This window comes from Eubalaena glacialis, chromosome 3 (assembly GCF_028564815.1).
Source record: "Eubalaena glacialis isolate mEubGla1 chromosome 3, mEubGla1.1.hap2.+ XY, whole genome shotgun sequence".
NCBI lineage: Eukaryota > Metazoa > Chordata > Mammalia > Artiodactyla > Balaenidae > Eubalaena > Eubalaena glacialis.
Window position 1 is genome coordinate 91599344 of NC_083718.1, and position 20006 is coordinate 91619349.

At 48.0% G+C, this 20006-nt stretch overlaps 1 protein-coding gene across 1 annotated transcript in view; it reads right to left on the minus strand.

Annotated features, from left to right (window-relative positions):
• Positions 1–12525, minus strand: part of PTGFRN (prostaglandin F2 receptor inhibitor) — a 75385-nt gene extending 62860 nt beyond the window's left edge. The window contains exon 1 of the mRNA XM_061183629.1: positions 12424–12525. Within this exon, the coding sequence (XP_061039612.1) occupies positions 12424–12472 (49 nt within the window). The 5' untranslated portion in view covers positions 12473–12525. The remainder of the gene's footprint in view (positions 1–12423) is intronic.
• Positions 12526–20006: the final 7481 nt, after the last annotated feature.

The window sequence follows — 20006 nt, forward strand, 5'->3', positions numbered from 1 at the left end:
AACTCAAAGTCCTAAGACACTGGGGTAAACAAAAACAGACCTGGCCCTGCTTTCATGGTGATTACAGTCTGTGGTGAGACAGACACTCAACCTAGTAAACAGAGCATTATAAATCGATGGCCATGCTCTGAAAGACTGGGTCCAGCGAGAGCCCAAAGGAACGGACACAGCTGTGTGCTTACTTTACAGGCAGCGTCCCCCCGGGTCAGAATGCATGCTCACCTCTCCTAGGAAGTGAGGCTTGAACTGGGCTCCAAAGAATCAAACAAATAGAAGTAACTCCAAGACAATATATAAACACAAGAGGGGCAATGTGTATGCAGATTACATAGTTGTTTCTAAGGGCATGGAGTGAGGGATGCTTGGGAAGACTTCAAGAGGAGTCATCAAAACTTAATTATGGGCTTCTTTACTCTGAGGTCCAAATGCTGTCAATGAACACACTGGAGAGAACAAAGAGCTTGCTTTACCATTGCCATTTTCTTAGGACCAAACATACCCTGCTGTGGGATAATTCCTGTCAGGCCTGTACAGGAGGGTACAGCTGGGCAGTATATACCACCTCGCTGCCTCTGTGACACTCCAGAGCTGCGGTAACAGAAGCACTGTCCCCAGTTACTTACAAGCCGGGTTCAACACTAAGCTTTCTGGGACTCATATTGATGTTCGGAAAAAACTTGTTTGCAGAATAAACTGTTATTAAAGTGGGACTCTGATGAATAGACCACATGATTGCATAAACCTTGTTTCCATAGAAAAAATTCCCCATCCTTCCTCTAAAACTTATGTGTCTCTTATTTGGTGACAGTCTTTTGAAGAGATGCTCTGATAAACTACCTAAGGGGAACATCAGCAATGGTTTTGTGAGCCATTTTCCTCTTAAGAAACAACCAAAAATAGGATTATGGCCTGACTTATCACCTTAATTTAGCAGACTAGCTTCCTGTGGGCCCCAGCAGACCTCGCCAGCCTCACGCATGTGGGTTCTTAGCTTCTCTGTGGGCGCCGACAATGCTGCTGACAACTTTCAGGGTGATTCTGATCCAGTTCTTCCAACCTCCCTGACCCAGAGTTTAATATCCACACTCCCTGAGGTCTCTCTTACTGTTCCAGCTTAAGTCAGCTAATCCCCAAATGGAACACCATCCTGCGCACGCTGATTTACACCCGCCTCTGAGAAACAGTGCCGGTCATTTTCCTACCTGAAATGCTTTTCCTGCTCTTGGCTCAAACCACCTTCCAGACCCACGTGCTCCACAGAGCCTTACGATAAAGCAGCTCCCGGCCTGTTTTATCCCTATAATTCTGACAGCTCCATATGCACAGCTATCCAATAATGCATCCACTTAGATGTTTAAAAAGCACCAACAATCCATCCTGCTGTTCAGTTGTAACTGGTTCGGTTTCCATTTTGGACTCCATTTCCTAATTCCTTTGTCATCTTTCACAGTGTCAGAAACATGGTAAAGAGTCTCTAAATGCTGCTGAAGTACTAAAAAATAAGGCCACAAGGAAAAGCAGGAATGTCATATATTAATAGTTGGGCACAATGTATTTATTCGCAACTGTGTTCACTTCAACCAACGTGACCAAGTGCCTGCCACGGCACTATGGTCTTAACTTGGAACATACTGTATGGATTTCCCAATCAAAGATGATGGACTATAATGCCTTCTAATAAATAAGAAAATATTTGGATGTGCCAGCCTTCAGAAAATGGAAAACATGAACAGCTGTGCCAAAAGTGGTTTGGTTTTGCTTTTTTTTTGAACTCCTCACTACAGCATAAGCCAAGTAGCAGCACACTGGACAGACACCAAATCAGCTAACATTCTGTTCTGAGGACATCCTAGAGGGGCAGTGCATTTATAAAGCACTATCCACCCCTTTGCCTCCAGAATAGCATATGACAGCAAGTCCCTTCAAATGCAGTGGAGAATTCACTCCCAGAGGGTTCTTGATAAGCCCCCAAAAGACCCACGTCCAAGACGTGGGTCGACACCAGCATCCACAGGTGCACCTCAAAGTAGCCAGGAGGGCTGGGCAGCAGCCGGCATGCAGTAAGGACTGAGGTCATAACACAGGCTCCTACCAACAGCATGGAGGTTTTCCAGAATGTTTCCTTTTCACTGTTAATGTATCCAACATCACTTGCGCCCTCCCCTTTCAGGCTAAGAGAATGAAAAGGAAGAAAGTCCCCAAATGCTAGAACACATTGCTTAGCCAATTAAGGCTACTGATTGGCAATGTCAGAATTTCAACTCTCCTACTCTATAGGAAGGTGGAAAATCCAAAGTGGTGTCAACATTTGGACCCAGCTAAAGGTGTCTGTGTCTCTTCTCACTGTGTTTTGGGGTGTCAGGAAAAGGAGAACCGTGGTGCATAACCATCTACTGGTTCGACGTGAGAGCTAAATGGGGAAGAAAACACAAATCACATTGCTGAGGGCTGAAACTTGATTACTCAACCGTAACTTACTTGTGGCTGATATCCTCAACGAAACTTACTCAAAAAAAAAAAAAAAAAATCACTAATAAGGAACAGTCTGCCATCTAGAAACGCTTTATTGGTTTTACTGTTTTTGCGATTTTTCTGAGGTCCATCAAAAAATGCAGTTAGTGGTGGGGATACCTCGGTAACCTAGAGCGCCATGAGGAAAGATGCCAGTTTCACCACACGGGATGGGCTAGGAGGAGGAAGTAGTTGCTGCTGCAGTGACAGAACAGTAAACAGTTCCCAGAGCCCTCAGAGGCACCAAAGCCCCATTGCAGAGAGGTGCCAGGCAGATGAGAGATAAAAGGCGCAGGCTGCACACAGGAGTGCTGGGGAGGATGGGCGAGGAGCCAGGGCTGGACCAAGCGGCCCATCTGGACCACAGCAGGGATCAGCATGAACTCAAAGAATTCTGGAGATGGAAGGGGGCCTTGGGATCAGCTAGCCCAGCCCCTTACTTTACAGAGGCTAAGAGCTATTCAGCAACCTGTTCAAGGTCACAAAACTAGTGAGTGGAAGATCAAGGGCCAGAATCCCAGCCTCCTGTTTTAAAAGATGAGGACACAAATGTTATCACATCTTAACTAACTGTATCAATCCCTTTCTATGTTTTCCAACATGTGTTTGACTCTGAATATCTGTACTAAGACAGAGAGCAGTACAGTGTATTGTGGTTATGAGCCCAGACTCTGGAACCAGGCCATCTGGGCTTGAACCCAAGCAGCTGGACCACTTGTGTGACTTTGAACAAGTTACTTCACCTCTCTGTGACTCAGTTTTCTCTTCTATCAAATGGTGGTCATAACAGTACCTACCTTATGGGGTTATGAAGCCTACTAAATGAGTTAATATATAGAAAATGCAGGGCCTGGCACAAAATAAGTGTTATATAAAAGATAGGAAGGAATTTTTTTTTTAACTTATTAATTTATTTATTTTTGGCTGCGTTGGGTCTTCATCATTGGGTCTTCATTGCTGTGTGCAGGCTCTCTCTAGCTGCAGCAAGTGGGGTCTACCCTTCATTGCGGTGCCCGGGCTTCTCATTGCTGTGGCTTCTCCTGTTGCGAAGCACGGGCTCTAGGTGTGAGGGCTTCAGCAGTTGTGGCACGTGGGCTGAGCAGCTGTGGCTCGCGGGCTCTAGAGCTCAGGCTCAGTAGTTGTGGTGCATGGGCTTAGTTGCTCCGCGGCATGTGGGATCTTCCCGGACCAGGGATCAAATCCATGTCCCCTGCATTGGCAGGCGGGTTCTTAACCACTGCGCCACCAGAAAGTCCCAGTAAGGAATTTCTTAAGGAGGAAATAATCCTCATGTTGGTTCCTCCCCAGCATACCTGCTCCCAACCCCCATTCATCCTAGTCACAGGTTAAGACCTTTTCCCTACAACACCTGGGACTAATGCTTCTAAAACGTCACGGCTTTGTCTCCTAATCCCTTCAGCCAGACCCAGTCAGATGTTAGAGGTAAACTGGCCAAAATGACGTGAGAGGTGAAAACTTTGGCTACTACTCACCCAACCTACTACCCCTCGGATAGGCACTTCCAAGACCCTGGACTCAGAAGTTACCTCTTTTGACCCTCACCTCCTACCTTTCTGGCCCCCCCACTCCCCTGTGCCTCTGAATCTGCTTTTTCACCCTCATCCTGTCCTCCAGGCCCTCAAAACTTCTGCGACTCACCAGGCCTTCCAGCCTCTCAGCTGCCTGTCCCACCTGGACTCCTTGGCCAACTGTCTCCATGATGCTGTCAGAGCTTTTGACAGATTCCTGGACCCCTCCTCTCATGGCAAGATCACACCATGTCCCTGCCTTGCTCCCCAGCTGCTGAACCTGGCGGAAGAAAGTCATGAAACCAGGCTGAGTGCCTCCACTACAGACCTAAGCTAGCCCCACCCTTCATGGCTAACTGACCGCCTACCACATTCCCACAGAGCCCAGCCCGTCCCACTCTCCTCTAGCTCTGACGCCCTGAACATGGCCTTTGCCTCAGAGTTCACCAAGGAAGCCCAGGCCACCAAATAACCCATGTGTGAAGCACTCTGCCAGACGAGGGTTTCTCAAAATGTAGCATTCGAATCCCCTGGGGAGGTGGTTAAACCACAGGCTCTGACTCAGCAGACTGGACTGGGCCCTGAGATTCTTCCCAGGTGCTGCCGATGCTGCTTAGTCCCAAGACCCCACCTCGAGTAGCAAAGTTCGAGGGATTTACATACATGAAGTTTAATGTGTGCATTTTCCTAGACACATTATTTTTAATCTTCATGACAAACCTGCAAGAGAGGTAATAGTCCCTTTTTACTTGTGTAGAAAATGAGGTTCCAAGAGATAAAGAAACCTGTCCAGTTTCACAGTGCTGAAGGGTAGGATTCAAATGGAGGGCTGATTCCAAAGCCTGAGCCCTATTTTTTCTCTCCCTATGTGATTTTTTTTTTTAATTTATTTATTTTTGGCTGTGTTGGGTCTTTGTTTCTGTGCGAGGGCTTTCTCTAGTTGTGGCAAGTGGGGGCCACTCTTCATCGCGGTGCGCGGGCCTCTCACTGTCGTGGCCTCTCTTGTTGCGGAGCACAGGCTCCAGACGCGCAGGCTCAGTAGTTGTGGCTCACGGGCCTAACTGCTCCGCGGCATGTGGGATCTTCCCAGACCAGGGCTCGAACCCGTGTCCCCTGCATTGGCAGGCAGATTCTCAACCACTGCGCCACCAGGGAAGCCCTCTCCCTATGTGATTCTGAAGAGCAGAAACAGTTTAGAAACACACATGTAATGGTTTATTTGTAATACAAACTACTGAAATCTTAGCTGATGAAGATGGGAGAAAGATGGGTTCTAAAACTGCCCCGGAGTCCCCGTGCTGGAGATTTCAACTGACAGCTGAAGGCCTCAATGCAGCCGTCAGAGAGAAGGTTAATTCGCCAATCAACGTGGACGAGGACACCCAGAGGAACATGGGGGAAACTTTCAAAAATTTAGAGAGAGAATGAAAGGGAACATATAGATGACCTCTAGCTGATATGTCTGGGGATTCTGTGGCCACTCTCAGGGCTAAAAAGGCTGAGAGCACTGCAGAAACCATGTGTCCTACACCACACAGCTCCTGTCCTACCCCCCTCCACCTCTCCCTTCCATCCTCTCCACAGCGTCCAAATCCAAGGCTTCTCTTTCTCTCTCTGGTTTTCCTGCAGCATTTGACTATTCCCTCTTTAACAAATCTACCTACATCCATCTCTGCTTGGTTTCTGATAGAGTGAGCTCCTGGTTCTTCTGCCATCCCTGTGACTACTCCTTCTAGAACCCTCCCTTCCACTTCCTGTCCCCCAACGACAGGCATTCCCGTGAACTTGCTCTTGACCCTCGCCTCCATCATCCAAGTGGTGCTGCACCTTCCAGGGATACCATCCACCACACGTCAAGTGCATCCTGTCCCACCGCTGGAGGGCAGATCTGAGTTGGCTCTGTTCGCTGCAGAATCCCCAGAACTCAGCACAATGCTTGGCCTGGAGCCGTAGGCACTCTCTCAATATTTGCTGAATAAATAGATGAGCTACTAGCTACTCGCCATGTCACTGAGCTTCTCATCTTCCGTCTTCAAACTGCCCATCCTAAGGCCAGGCTGGGGCTCAGGGGCTGTGGTTCCCCAAGTAAGAGACAGAACTGTCGATTTCCATCCAATCACGTCACACATAGGAAATGGCACTAGCTGTATGGCTCTCAGGGTAGACAGGGCTTCAGGTTTCGAGGCTGCTCTGATCTGTGGGCTCCAGGGGCTGAGGGTGTCAGTTGTCACAGTCAGTGCTTTTTAGATCTTGGAATATTTTCCTCCACACCAACTGCAGTCTTTGTGAAGCAACAGAATTAGACCCAGTAATTAACTCTGACACACCTACAACCCACCTGAACCCCATGGGGGTCCCTTACCATGGCCCACAAGCTGGGAGGTTCTGGCCCAGTCCAGCCCTAAGTAAGAACAAGGAAGAGCGATTATTAGTACGTTCTTGGCTTGGTGTCACTTTTAAGGTCTGAGAAGTGACCCACCTGTCTGCATTACTGCCTCTATTTCAGTAGGATTCCAAGGTAGCACCCATTCTGAAATGTGCCTTGAACCCTTACGCTCAATTCTGTTCTCTAAGCCAAATTTATCCTAGACATAGCAACACTAGCCAAACACTGTTTCCCCATTCCCCTGAAATATCCTGAGGGATGAAAATACTTTCACATTCGGCCACTTATAAAGGTGCAAAGCAGGATGCAATTAAGGTCCTCAAACATCATACTTAAACTTGAATCAGGCTGCTTAGTGACTGCATAATCCTGCACAAACACAGAGGGAGTGTTGTGGAGAAATCAGCCTTTGAAGAACACAAATGTGCCCACAGCGCCAGTATCTCTAGTCTCCTGGAAATAGCATTGCTGGTCCACGACAGTGTTAACTACTGGGTCTAATTCTGTTGCTTCGCAAAGACTACAGTTGGTGTGGAGGAAAATATTCCAAGATCTCAAAAGCACTGACTGTGCCAACAGCAGCACTTTGCCTTTTCCAGAAGATAAATTACGAAGAATTTTTGCCAGTTCAAGTTATTTTCCCAAAGCGAAGAGTCAAAGGGCCTTGCTACCCTGCCTTTAAGAAACCAAGGCAATTAAACAGAATAGCTATGAACTGACCTGACAGTTCCCCACAACTTCATTTGATAAAGTGAGACGCAGACACACACTGACAGACAAGCACACACCTTATTTAACTGCCAGACACAGCACTAGTACGAAAATGTACATTCAATCTATGGGGTAGAAATCAGCTCAGCAGCTCGGCACAGAAACCAAATAGACATATAAATGCCGACTAGCACGACTACCTTGTAAGGAATGATCACTGACAACTAGAGTTCCTATTCAGCAGGCTAATAAGAATAATTATAGCCAGGGCAGGCATTAATCAGCTTGGCAGATACAGGAATTCTGTTAACAAGGCTAAAATGAGAGCCGAGGACTCTCTGAAGTCCACAGCACTTCAAAGACCGCTGAGCTGGATGGATTGACTAGGGTACCTCCCGCCAGCCTTTCTCCTCCAGCGTTTTCTGGAGGAAGCTGCAATTTGGTCCCTTTCCTCAGAGCAGGGGTGGTGACGCCTTAGGGGTTGCAGAGCTGTCACATCTATGAGGTGCATCCTGGAACTGCCCCTCCCTTCCGGAATCGTGCCTGGGCTGCACTCACCCCAGACCTTCCTCTTTTTAACCGCACTTTTGCTTTCAAACCAGTAGTATACTTTTTCGTCTAAACTCATCTTGAGTGATACACAAAATAAGATTATGGTGAACATCGGTCAATCTTTCCTTAGTTGAGACCAAATTTGGGTCCTGTGATCAAATCCTGGCTCAGCCATGGAGTAGCTGTATGATTCTGGACAAGTTATTTAACTTTTCTGGGTGTCGGTTTCCTCATCTGTAATATGGAGAAAATAGCAGTACCTTTCTCAACATGTTGTCGTGAGAATTCAATAAGAAAATGTCCGTAAGGGCCCGACGCTTGGTATGCACGCTATAAATAGCAGCTATTATTACTCTGTGCCTGTTAGGTGCAGAGCCCTGTGTAGAAGCTATGAGAAAAGACCAAACAAAATATTCAGTCTACAGACACATGTACATTATATATGAGTGGCTATGCCTGGGCAGTGGGAGGGTGGGCACATTCATCCTTTTACCTTATATCCTTTATAAGTGACACCGAGACTGCAAGCTGTCCCCCAAATCTGTTCTTCTCTTCTTCCACAGTAGCCAGCACACGGCTCCCACATTCCTCTGCATTTCCGGGCTTCCCTTGCAGTTAGTGTGGCCTGGACTAAATCCTCTGCCATGGAATGTGTGCAGAAGTGATGGGGGCCACTGCCGGGCTTAGCCCAGGAAGACTACATGCTCTTTCCCCTTTACAGGGCTGGAAGGGCAATGGTGACAACCCAAGTGATCTTAGAAACTATGGGCTGAAGACAACAGAACTGCCCATCAGCCTGGGAGCCAGAATGCCTATGTGGAACAGCGATCAGACCCAACCATTTCATCCGAAACATCCCCAAGAAGAGTTAGGAAAGACACTTCTATTGTTTGAACCACTGTGCTTTGATTCCATTTGTTAGAGCAATTTAGCCTACCCAATACAATAATACATTACCCTTCTATGTTCTTTGGATTTTAAAATATAGATGTAACGTTTTTGTTGTTTAAAAACTACTTCGATGGATTTGCAAGTATTTTTTTTAAAAGACACACATTAAGAGAGTATCTTAGTGACTTCCCTGGTGGTCCAGTGGTTAAGACTCCATGCTCCCAATGCAGGGGGCCCGGGTTCAATCCCTGGTCAGGGAACTAGATCCCACATGCCACAACTAAAGATCCTGCATGCTGCAACAAAGATCCCACATGCCGCAACTAAGACCCGGCACAGCCAAATAAATAAATAAATATTTTTTTTAAAAAAAGAGAGAGAATATCTTAATCCCTCTCCACAATCTTCATACCTTCCTCTCTAATTCATGCTGCACGCTAGGACTGACCTCCTCAAACACATCACCATGTTGTATCAATCTCACACTGCAAATTTTCAATGGCAACCCATGACCCACAGAAAAATGATACACACGTGCATTCATTCAGTCAGCCAATATTTATCAAACACCTACTCTGTGCCAGACACTCGATTAGTAAGAGGAATACTATAGTGAACAATACCAACCTGGTCCCTGCCCCATGGGATATAATCAGGGTGAGGATTTAGACCAGGAACAGATAATCATATACAGTGAGATAAATAAGTGCTCTGATGGGAGAAGCACAGGCTGTGTGGCAGCACCCACAAGGCCAACAAGCCCACCCACATAGTGAAGACTTCAGCACTGCAGGAATAGCCTTCAGAATCCATCCCAGACCCACTTTTCCAGTTTGCCCTCCTAGTATTCCTCCTCCCACCTTCAGTTACATGGAACTTACATGCCCTTTCTGAATGTACCATGCACTTTCACTCATCCACACTGGATGCCTTTCCCCAGAGCCTGGAAGGCTCTTCCATCCTTTCTTTCAAAATACTAATTATCCTCAAGGCTCAGCTCAAATGTCACCTCTTCAGCAAAATCAACCCCAACCCCAAGTCAAAATTAATCATCCTCTTCCTTGCTTCCTACCAGCACTTGGTTTCTATGTCAGGTATTTCATTCTGGCTTGTAGTTGGCTGTTTTATTAACTGTCTGCCCACCCCCACTGACCACTCAGTGAGACACTGTGTCCTGATCATTTGTCTGGGACACTCTTACGGACACACTGGGCATTCAAGAAATGCTGTATTAAGTGGATGGATGAGATGAGTCAGACATAGGCAATGGAAGTGAAAACCTGTTTTATGAAGCTGAGTGGGTTCTGTTGTGATTGTGATAGGTACACTCATTTAGGGAAGCTTTATGGAGGAAGTAGTTTTAGGGGGAAAAGGAAATACACAGGTAAGAGAAGAGAAGCAGGAGAGGCATTCCCAGGTCATGGGAAATGGAAAGGCCAGAAGGTTCACATACATTCTATGTAAAGGATAGCAAACAGGTTCCTTAGAATGAAGCATCTGAATCAGAAGACTGGAGGGGAGAGAATACACGGGGCAGAACATCCTCAGAAGAAAATCATAAGGGACTAATGAGCTAAGGTGGGACCTCCAGAAACGATCCTTCAGGAAAATGATGAACTTAGAAGGGAGGCTGGAGGAAAAAGTCAAACAGGTAGATGTCAGATCTGTGTGGGGAGCTGTCAGAATCCAAGCTAGGACAGTAACTTTAGATACGGGAAGGACAGGGAAGACGCTCGAGTCTGCACTATGGGAAAAGGAACAGAGTTGGGCGACAGTGTGAACGTAGAGGTCAAAGAGAGTGACAGCAAGATTATGCCCAGGTGGCAATACAAGAGGAAAGATGATCTAGCATATCAACATATTGGGTTTCAGGAATCAGTACAGTGCTAGAGTAGCACGATAGGGAGGGCCTCCCGGAGGTCACACGGAAGCCACACCAAGTGAGATTCGGTACAGTAAGTTAGCAGGTGAACATGAAGTTCAGGGACTGTCAGGGGACAAGGCACTGGCTGGTGACACCACACACACTGCCTGTGTGTGGTTGACATGAGATGTCCAGCCAGGGCAGGATATACTGGAATACCTCCAAGACTTCCCCAAGCTGTACTTTCCCCACTTCTATTTTTGCTTTTGCTGGTCTCTCTTTGCCCCCTCTCCCTTCTTCTCCCTCACCATAGTTACTCACGGACATTCTTTTCAAATTTCTACCTGGCCTCACCCTCTTAACTAGTACAGGGGTTGTGAATTGCACAACTTTTGGGAGGGTCATTCACACAGAGGACGAAGTGAACAGCAGCTCCTAGAGTTGTGCATTCAGTGCACGATCTGTGCAACCAGTGGCCGTGGCCCTGCTTGACCCAGACACATCAGCCAATTATGTAATGGGTGTGGATTATCACCAGCAGTGTACAATGGACGGAAAACTTACAAGGGTCCCAGAGTGAAAGGAAGAGGATAAAAGCACTAGGTCCCCAGACCACAAGAGAGATGCTACAAAATTAGGTGAAAGATCTGGAAGCTTTCTGCACCTGGTTGCAGCTAAAGCAATGTGGCTGGGTGAGCTCTTTTAGGGAGGGAGTTCCATTAAACCCCTCAGACGTGAAGGAAAAGAACACAGTAGCAGCTAGAAAGCCTGCCCCCCACCCCCCAAGCAGCAGGAGTCATGGGAGTTGGGACAGTGTGGAGCCTGGTGCCAGCTGGACGGGAGTGGCTGTGGAAGGTCTCCACTGGGACCCTCTGACCGTAAGAGCAGAGTAGTCATTTACCCTGGGTGCAGCTGGGACAGACAGCACACACCATGTGCTTTATAAAAGATTCAGCTCTGCCTTCTCTAGGGGTGTGGAAGAGAACCCCTGGTCAGATCACAGAATTCCTTCTGTTCTGGTTGACACTGACCAAAGGGCTTCAGGGATAGCAAAGCTTTTAAGAGTCAGCCTTCCCGATCCATGGTGGGCACTTAATCAGCAGATTATTTCTGTGGCTGATAACCACTTGGTTATATTAATATAACCATATTATACGATGTGAAGATGGTGTCTGTGTATATGGGTGAATGGAAGATGGAGAGGGGAAAAAAAAAAAATCACACCAAAGATTCCTTGGGTTGGGGGAGGGCGCTGGGCCAAATAATCAAGAGGCACCAAGGTTGAGAGAGGGTGGAAGACAGGGGACAGTAAGGGAGAAAAAGTAACAGGTAGGAAAAGTTGAAGAAGCCAAGGCTCCCAGGTCTTTGTGTGCAAATATGCAGCGAGGCAGCTTCAGAGGAGCTGAAGGAGAAGACTGAGGCAGAAGAGCTAGCCACAACTAACATGACAGAGGGACCCGCACACCGATTTTTACTGTAGCGGTCGGGGCCACCCGGTGACCTTCGTAGAAGGAAGTTGGCGGATCCTCTCGCTTCCCTGGAAAGGCAGCCCGGCGCGGGGGAGTGTGTGTGGAGCGCGGTTCGGCCGGTCTCGGCCATGGCGGGGCAGATCAAAGCCGCGGATTTCCGCTCCCGAGCCGGGGACGCGGGCCGGGACCGCAGGCACCTTCCGGGCCGGGAGTTCAAGGTGAGCCGGCCGCGGGAGGCTAACAGGTAGGGAGGGCCCGGGGAAGCCGGCCTGGGGCCACTCCCCCCCGCACATGTGCGGGCGAGGCTCGGCCTGGAGCACGGCGACTCGCACCCCGCGCGATTCGCGCCCGCTCCCCGCCGGGCCCCGCCGCCCGCGGACCCCGGCCCGGTCTCCCGGGAGTGGCCTCGGCACCGTCGGCGCCCCAGGCCGCGCGCGGCAGCCGCGCCCCACCGGTCCCCCCGCGCCTGGCCGAGCCCCCCGCGCCCCGCCGGGCCCCGCGCGCACTCACCCAGCGACAGGAGCGCCAGCAGCAGAGGCCTCGGCGCCAGGCGCCCCATGCTCGCCGGGCGGGAGCGACTCTCCCCCTCCTCCTCCTTTCCCGCCGCCTCTCCTCCTCCTCCTTCCCCGCCGCCTCTCCTCCTCCTCCTCCTCCAGCTCCGGCTGCTCCAGAGTCAGCGCTCCTCCGCCTGGGCCGCGCGCCTGCTCCGCTCTCCTCGCAAGCCGAGAAATCCCAGCGCTGGGGCGGACGTGTGCCCCTCGCTCCGCTCCCGCCCGTCCGCCTCCGCCCTCCTCCTCCAGCCGGCCGGGCACCGGGAGCCGGGCGCCAGGGCCGCCCCGCCGAGCCGAGCGTGTAGCCCCGACCGCTTCCCGAAAGCGGGAGGGAGGAACCGCAGCGCTCGCCCGCCCGCGCCTCCCAGCCGGCGCTTTGCCAGCAACAAACACAAACTTTCCCAAGCCCCTCCCCGCTCCAGGTAACAGAGGCAGGGCCGGGGCCACCCGCTTAAAGGGGAGGAGGTGTCGAAGCCCACCCAGCTCCCCCCTCGGGGCCCCCGCCCCGCGACAAACTTTCCTCCGACCTTTAAAAGTTGGCCTTGGAAAGACTCGTCTGGAAATCCCATCGCTTGAGCTCCATTCCGAGCCACCCCGCGTTCCACCACTCTGGAGTCACCCACGCGGGGCTCCAATTCCCTCAGCTAACTCCCCGCACCTTCACCCACTTGTCCTGAACTAAGCACCTCACCAACCAGCCGCTTGGACCTGGCTAAATATTATTCAGATATGACTGAAAGAGATGAAAGGACCTTTTTTGTTTGTTTTTAAATATTTCATTATTTTTTTAGTTATTTATTTGGTTGCACCAGGTCTTAGTTGCAGCAGGCAGGCTCCTTAGTTGAGGCATGCATGTGGGATCTAGTTCCCTCACCAGGGACTGAACCTGGGTCCCCTGCATCAGCAGTGCGGAGTCTTAACCCCTGCATCACCAGGGAAGTCCTGAGAGGAAAGGACTTTAAAGGCCGGGAGTTCTAGCCTCCAAGGTGCAGAGGCCTTATTAAGTGTTCGGTGCCTTGCCCTGGGATTCACAGCGAAGTGTCAAGACCAGAACCCAGATCTCACAGGCTCTGCTCACTGCCCTGAGGTTGGGTGGGCCTGCCTCGCCTCTCCTCGCCCACCTCCTTCCTTCTCTGGGGTGCCTATGGCACTGATTAACACTCCCCACAAATAGACCCATGGGGGGAGGGGGGCGGACCCTGGGAACCCAAGTGTATTAATAGCTACAGTACTTCATATGGAATGTACTGTTTAGACTTTTTATTTATTGCTTTAAGTGGACGCAACTGGTTGCCAATAAAGATTCTTTTCTCCCCCCCATAATGGGGCTTTGTGCTTTTGATTTGAATACAAAAGGCCTAGTATTGGGGGAAAAAAATTAGTGTTCATTGTTTAAAACTTCACAAGGATAATTCAAACATACAGGGAGCAGAACTGGTGCCCCAACCCCCGAATACCACAGCCTTTCATTAATATATGCAAAACAAATCACAGATGTTAATGGGAAACTGCCCCAATTGGGGAGAGGAACATTGCTTTTACTCTGATAATCATTATTTCCACTAACAAGGGTTTCTTATTTCCACTAACAAAAGTGCCTAAATTTAGCCAGGTACGAACCCTTCTGCAAGAGACTCTTAAAAATTTATACCTGATGGGGCAATAATGTGAATGTACTTAACGCCATTGAACTGTACACTTTAAAAACAGTCAAAATGGTAGATTCTATGTTATATATATTTTAACACGATAAAAAATTTTTATTTTTTATTTATTTATTTATTTTTGTTGCGGGGGCTGCATTGGGTCTTCGTTGCTGCGCGCAGGCTTTCTCTAGTTGCAGCGAGCGGGGGCTACTCTTCGTTGCGGTGCGCGGACTTCTCATTGCGGTGGCTTCTTTTGCGGAGCACCAGCTCTAGGCGCACGGGCTTCAGTAGTTGTGGCGTGCAGACTCAGTAGTTGTGGCTCTCGGGCTCTAGAGTCCAGGCTCAGTAGTTGTGGCACACGGGCTTAGTTGCTCCGTGGCATGTGGGATCTTCCCGGACCAGGGATTGAACCCATGTCCCCTGCATTGGCAGGCAGATTCTTAACTGCTGCGGATTCTTAACCGCTGCGCCACCAGGGAAATCCAAAAAAAATTTTTTTCAATTCATTTTTGTCACCAAGCCTTTCTTCATGCCATTCACCCACCCTACAATTCCTTTCCATTTCCCATCCCATAGAATCCTCTAGAATTTCTCTGGTAAATTTTTCAATTTAATTCAATCAACCTTAAATGCAAGCCTAATATTAGGCCTTGGGAGATGCTGGAACTACAGAGAAGAGTAAGGCCTGGCTTCTCCAGAAGCTCAAATCTTTCCCTTTCTTAACTACGCACAGTGCTTAATGTCTGAAGCACACATTCTGGCACTTGGTCACGATTGGTTTAGCATATGCTATGGACCGAATGTCTGTGGCCCCCCCAAATTCATATATTGAAGTCCTAATCCCCAATGGTATTTGGAAGTGGGGACTTTGGGGAGTAATTAGGTCCTGAGGATGGAGCCCTCATGCATGGGATTAGTGCCCTTATAAGAAGAGACACGAGAGAGATTATATCTATGCCATATGATGATATAGCAAGAGGGCATCTGTCTGCAAACTAGGAAGAGAGGCCCTCACCGGGTACTAAATGGACCAGCACCTTGATCTTGGCCTTCACGGCCTCCAGAACTGTGAGACATAAATGTCTGTTGTTTTAAGCCACCCAGTTTATGATATTTGTTATATCAGCCCAAGCTGACAACATACACATTGCTCCCATCTCTGTCTAATAATGGAAGGGCCGAAGAGACTGTCACATGCTCATTTTATATCTCTCACGTCACTGCAGGGTCAATGTTTGCTAAAAACTCTTTTGTTTAACAAACAGAGTGCAAGTCTGGGCATGTGCCTGGCATATGGTAGGTCTTTAGTAAATATTTGTAGAATGAATTAATGCTAGGCACTGGGCTAGAGCCTGGGAATACAGGGGTAAATATAACAGTTCCTGCCCTTGAGGTGCTTACAGTCTGTGCATCCTGACTTAGTAGGTGTGACAGCATTGCAAGGTGCAGTTGTGACACAAGGGAGTGGTCAGTCCTGGGGAAGCTTGTCCAAAAAAGCTCAGAGGGGATGACTGTGAACCAAGTCTTGAATGATCAAGCAGGTCTTTAGCTGTGAGGTGGAGGGGTGATCTTACAATAGATGTTGTATATTTAATGTGACAGTGATTTTTCTCCCCTCCCTTCCCCACACCTAGATGTTATTAAATTAATGGTGCATCTTACAATCATGGACACAACAGTGGTTAGTTGAAATGGAAAGAAGAAATAAGGCTGTCCAGGCAGGGCCAGTAGACTGAGGACTAAAAATGGGTGGCCTGTTGGTGGTGGGCAGTTAACTGTGTCATGAAAGTCAGCCCAAGACAGCTGTTGTTGTAGCAGAAAATGAGGCTAAATTAATAACTCCAGATGCTTGGTCATAACACCACATCCTTTGCATAGCCCTGACTACCAAAGGATAAAATATGTTTCGAACTAAAGGAACATAGCACCTGAAGCAGACCAGCACAGTTTGTTAAGTCATGACTCTGGAATCTGATGATGCTTTTATTATGAAAGATATTTATTTGCCAGAGTGAGTAACCCCCTATACAGGTAAGGCTTCTGCCCCAACGAACTGTTCTCAGTTTGCCTAGTCTGTAGGCTTGCCTGGGGCAGAAGGCTCACTCTCCAGCAACTCTGACCCACACCCATCCCCAAGGAGGTGAGTCCCGCCTCCATGAGTTTCCTGCCAGATCACAGAGACCCTCAGAGGCTCTGGTCACAACAGCCAGCCATTACTGTCTCTTGATTACACGGATCTGTCTGCAGACATTACCCCTGAAAACTCCATGAGGGTCCCACAGTCTCACTCCTAACAGGTTTTCCTGCTGAGATCAGTAAAATCACATTGTTTAAAGTTGAACATGGAAATGTTAAAAGGTCCCATGGAATGAATTTGCCGATTTTGCCGATTATCCTAAGATTCACCCAGACCTTGTGTGTTAGCTTTGCCACCTCCACCAGCCCATACTCCCTCTCTCTCTCTCTCTTTCTGTCTCTCTCTCTGTCTCTCCAGATGACCTGGATGCTACTTTAGCAGAATGGCCAGCAAAGGCGTGTGTTCAATGGCAACATTTCATTACACTAATCAATTTCATTAAACTGTCCTTGAATTGTTTCCAGGTGTCTATTTCCCCTATTGAAGTTAAACAGGGGATTACTAAAAGTAATTACTAAGTAATTACTAAATTTCAAGAAGAAATTTAAGATTTAATCATGGAATTAGAGAATGGAATTAAGAGTTAAAAAGGGAGGGGTGGTGAGAGGAAGCCTTCATTTCCTGATGAGTGAGAGTCATTCGGTGCTGGTGAAGCCGTGAGGGAAGTTGTGGAATGCCCATCTGACAAGCTTCAAAAACAGTAAGGGGCCTTATCTGTTTGAAATGGGTTAAGCATGGTCCTGCCCAGGGCTGTGCTCTGTGACCTCTGGCCTCAAAGACCAAAATGGGAGATAGTGAGGAAAGTGTCCTGAGATGCCTGGAACTGCCCTTGATTCCTGGCCAGAAGTGACTTCCAAGCATTTACTCCTGCAGGGACACTGGGGTGAAAATGTGAGAAGAAAAATAAGAAAATGGAATGAGACAAGGCTTTTGCAATAAAAGCTTTCTACAAAAGTGAGGCATTATGACTATATTAGGAGTATGCATAGCCCTTGCCCTAGAGGAGTTTATAATCTAGTTAAATGTATCAAAAGACCTGGAATGCTGTAAAGGAAGGGGAGAAGATTGATGCCAGAAGAGCAAAGGAAATTGAAAGGGAGGTAAGTAGATTAGAGAGCCACCGGTTATTGTGTGTAGTATTGTGCCAAAATACTATCGTCCGGGCTGAAAATACCTCCGACAATGAATAGAGACAGCAGAGTCCAATACAAGAAGGAAGTGCAGCCACATCGCAGAAGTTGGAAATAGTTAGAGGGAGCTCGGGATGTTGGGGGAGATGATTTACCGAAAGCTAGGGCTGCCGAATGTGATGGTACCCAAAGGTGCCCACCTGGCCTGAACTTGTGCCCTGGCCCTGAGCTGGTGTGCCGGGGAGGGGGCTTTCTGCCTTCCCTGGAAGGTACTTTACCCAGGTCTTCACGCAGAAGCATGGGTGGGGGTGGGAGTGTCCCCCTTCCTTCCCCTTACCATTCCTCCACCAGCCTTTCTCACCCAAGTTGAGCTCTGCTTGAGGGTTCAAATGGAACAATGCCTTAAGTTCTAGGCACTACATTTTAAAAACACTTGCAAACTAAAATGCATCCAGAGTAGAGCGGCTAGCTAAAATACAAGATGCCCAGTTGAGTCTGAGTTTCAGATAAACAAAGAATACTTTTTCAGTATAAATATGTCCCAAATATCATATGAAGCATACTTAAACTGAAAAAGTATTCCTTGTTTATCTGAAACACAAATTCAGCTGGACATTCTACATTTTTATTTGCTAAGTCTGGCAACCCTCATCCAGAGAGGAGTTACCTTATATGGAAATAGGTTCTTCTGGAAGACTTGGAGAAGACAACAGGGAGCTCTGAGTAGTTATCTTCAGATTATGGTGAAGTTTTGCGTTTCAAAGGAGGAATAGACTTGCTTCGGGTGTTATGTTGAGTCACTGGGTAAAAGTTGCTAAGAGACTGAATTGGCCTCATTTGTCATTACCAGTTAGTCATCAGTGATGAGAGGAGCTATGTTATTTGGTGTTATCCTCTCCTCTCTAAAAAGCATTCAGTGAAAGGTTACATGCCTACCTGTAAGGGGGGCCATGGGGCAATTACTGTATTGGATGGGGCGCTAGACTAGCTGCCTTCAAAGGCCGTCCTTTCCAACCTCAAGACTGTGTGATTTATCTAAATCCAGGCAACTCTCTTTTCTAGTTCCTCTTCCAAAGTTAAGTCTTTGTCCCTGCTGTTTCCTTTTCTTGAACTTCCACCCCTTTGGGCTGGGCTGGTGTGTGCCCTTACAGCATTAGAGAACAGGGCACGGTCAGATGTCAAAGCTGTATGGAAAACTAGGATTAATACCCCTGCTACCTACCTACTACTACTGCTGGGGACTCAGATTAATGATTGCAAAACCAAGCTACCATTTTTGGTAGATATCTCCCTGTTTTTATCCATTTTGTAGCTCATAATTGCCCTCAGCAAGTCACTGAGCAGAGAGATACATTTTTGCAACTTTGTCTCTCCTGGAAGATAAGTGGAGAATGGCATTTTGCAAGCCAGCCACTTTAGGGATACTTTACTGAATGGCTTTCCTTTCCCTGGGGCAGAAGCCGGTTTGTAGCCCCTGCTTCAGTAATTCTTTCTGGCCTAAAATTGTTGTATCCATGCTTTATGACATAAAGCGTCTGCGGCTGGCCTGGATCACCCATGTGCCTCTAAGTTAGAAAGAATGCAAAGTTACTTTCTGAGGAGAATCTTGGCGGCCTGCCCACGAAAACCCTGGCAGTCTGCTTCCCAGCCACTGTGGATGTGCTCGTGCGGCCCCAGCCTCTCACAGGAGGATGTCAGACCTGCCCCAGGTGGGCTGATTGATGGCTAGAGCAGTATTTATGGAAGATTACCGGCGTCAATGCAATCCGTACGTTCCTTTAGGTACCCTGAGATCTACACCTGAATTATGAATTAAGTAGACCATCAGTGAGCTTGATATCTGGCTATATCCTATCGGCACCCCCATAAAGTTGCTTTCACTGAATTGCATTTTGTCATGATGTGCCATCAGTCTGTACTGAGGGATGTCCTAAGGAACAGTCCTAAGGACAGGTTTACAGACCCTCTTCATCACATCAGGCAACAGCCTCTCTACTTAGGACCCAGGGAGAAATTTTACTCTGGTCTCAGTACTACAAAGAGTTGTGCTTTTCCTTAGCGACTGGTTTCTTTTTACCTTATGGACTTTGTAAATATGACTGGCAGTTTTCCTTTGCATGTTAGTGGTTAGAAAGCTTATGGTCAAATCTGTGGCCTTCCTCTAGCAGAAAGGAATAGGACTTCCAGCATAAATTTTGAATTAGCTCACTTCCAGCCCCTCCTTCCCTTGCCACTAAAATTTTCCCTTTCCCTCACTTCTCTTTTTTCATTTGCATTTCTTTTATTATGTTCAGGCAGTGACACAATGTAGGAAGCAGTTTCCTATCCTCCCTACTGTAAAATTCTATTCTACACCTCCTGCCCTTCAAGAGACATTTTAAATTCTAACTCCTCATTTGCAGATTAAATACAATGAGGTAATAATCACAAGAAACGAACTCTGCTTCCAGGGAAAGGCCGGAAGGTGATTCGCCTGTGTCAGCCACCCTTGAACTCGAGTACTGGTGGGATGAAGAGGGCACTGAAACCCATCAGAGTCTTCGGAGCTCTTGAGAAAGCACATCGTTTCCAAGAGCAGCAGGCAGCGGCCTCTCCTCCGCTAACCCTTGAAAAGTGTGCTGTTCCTTCG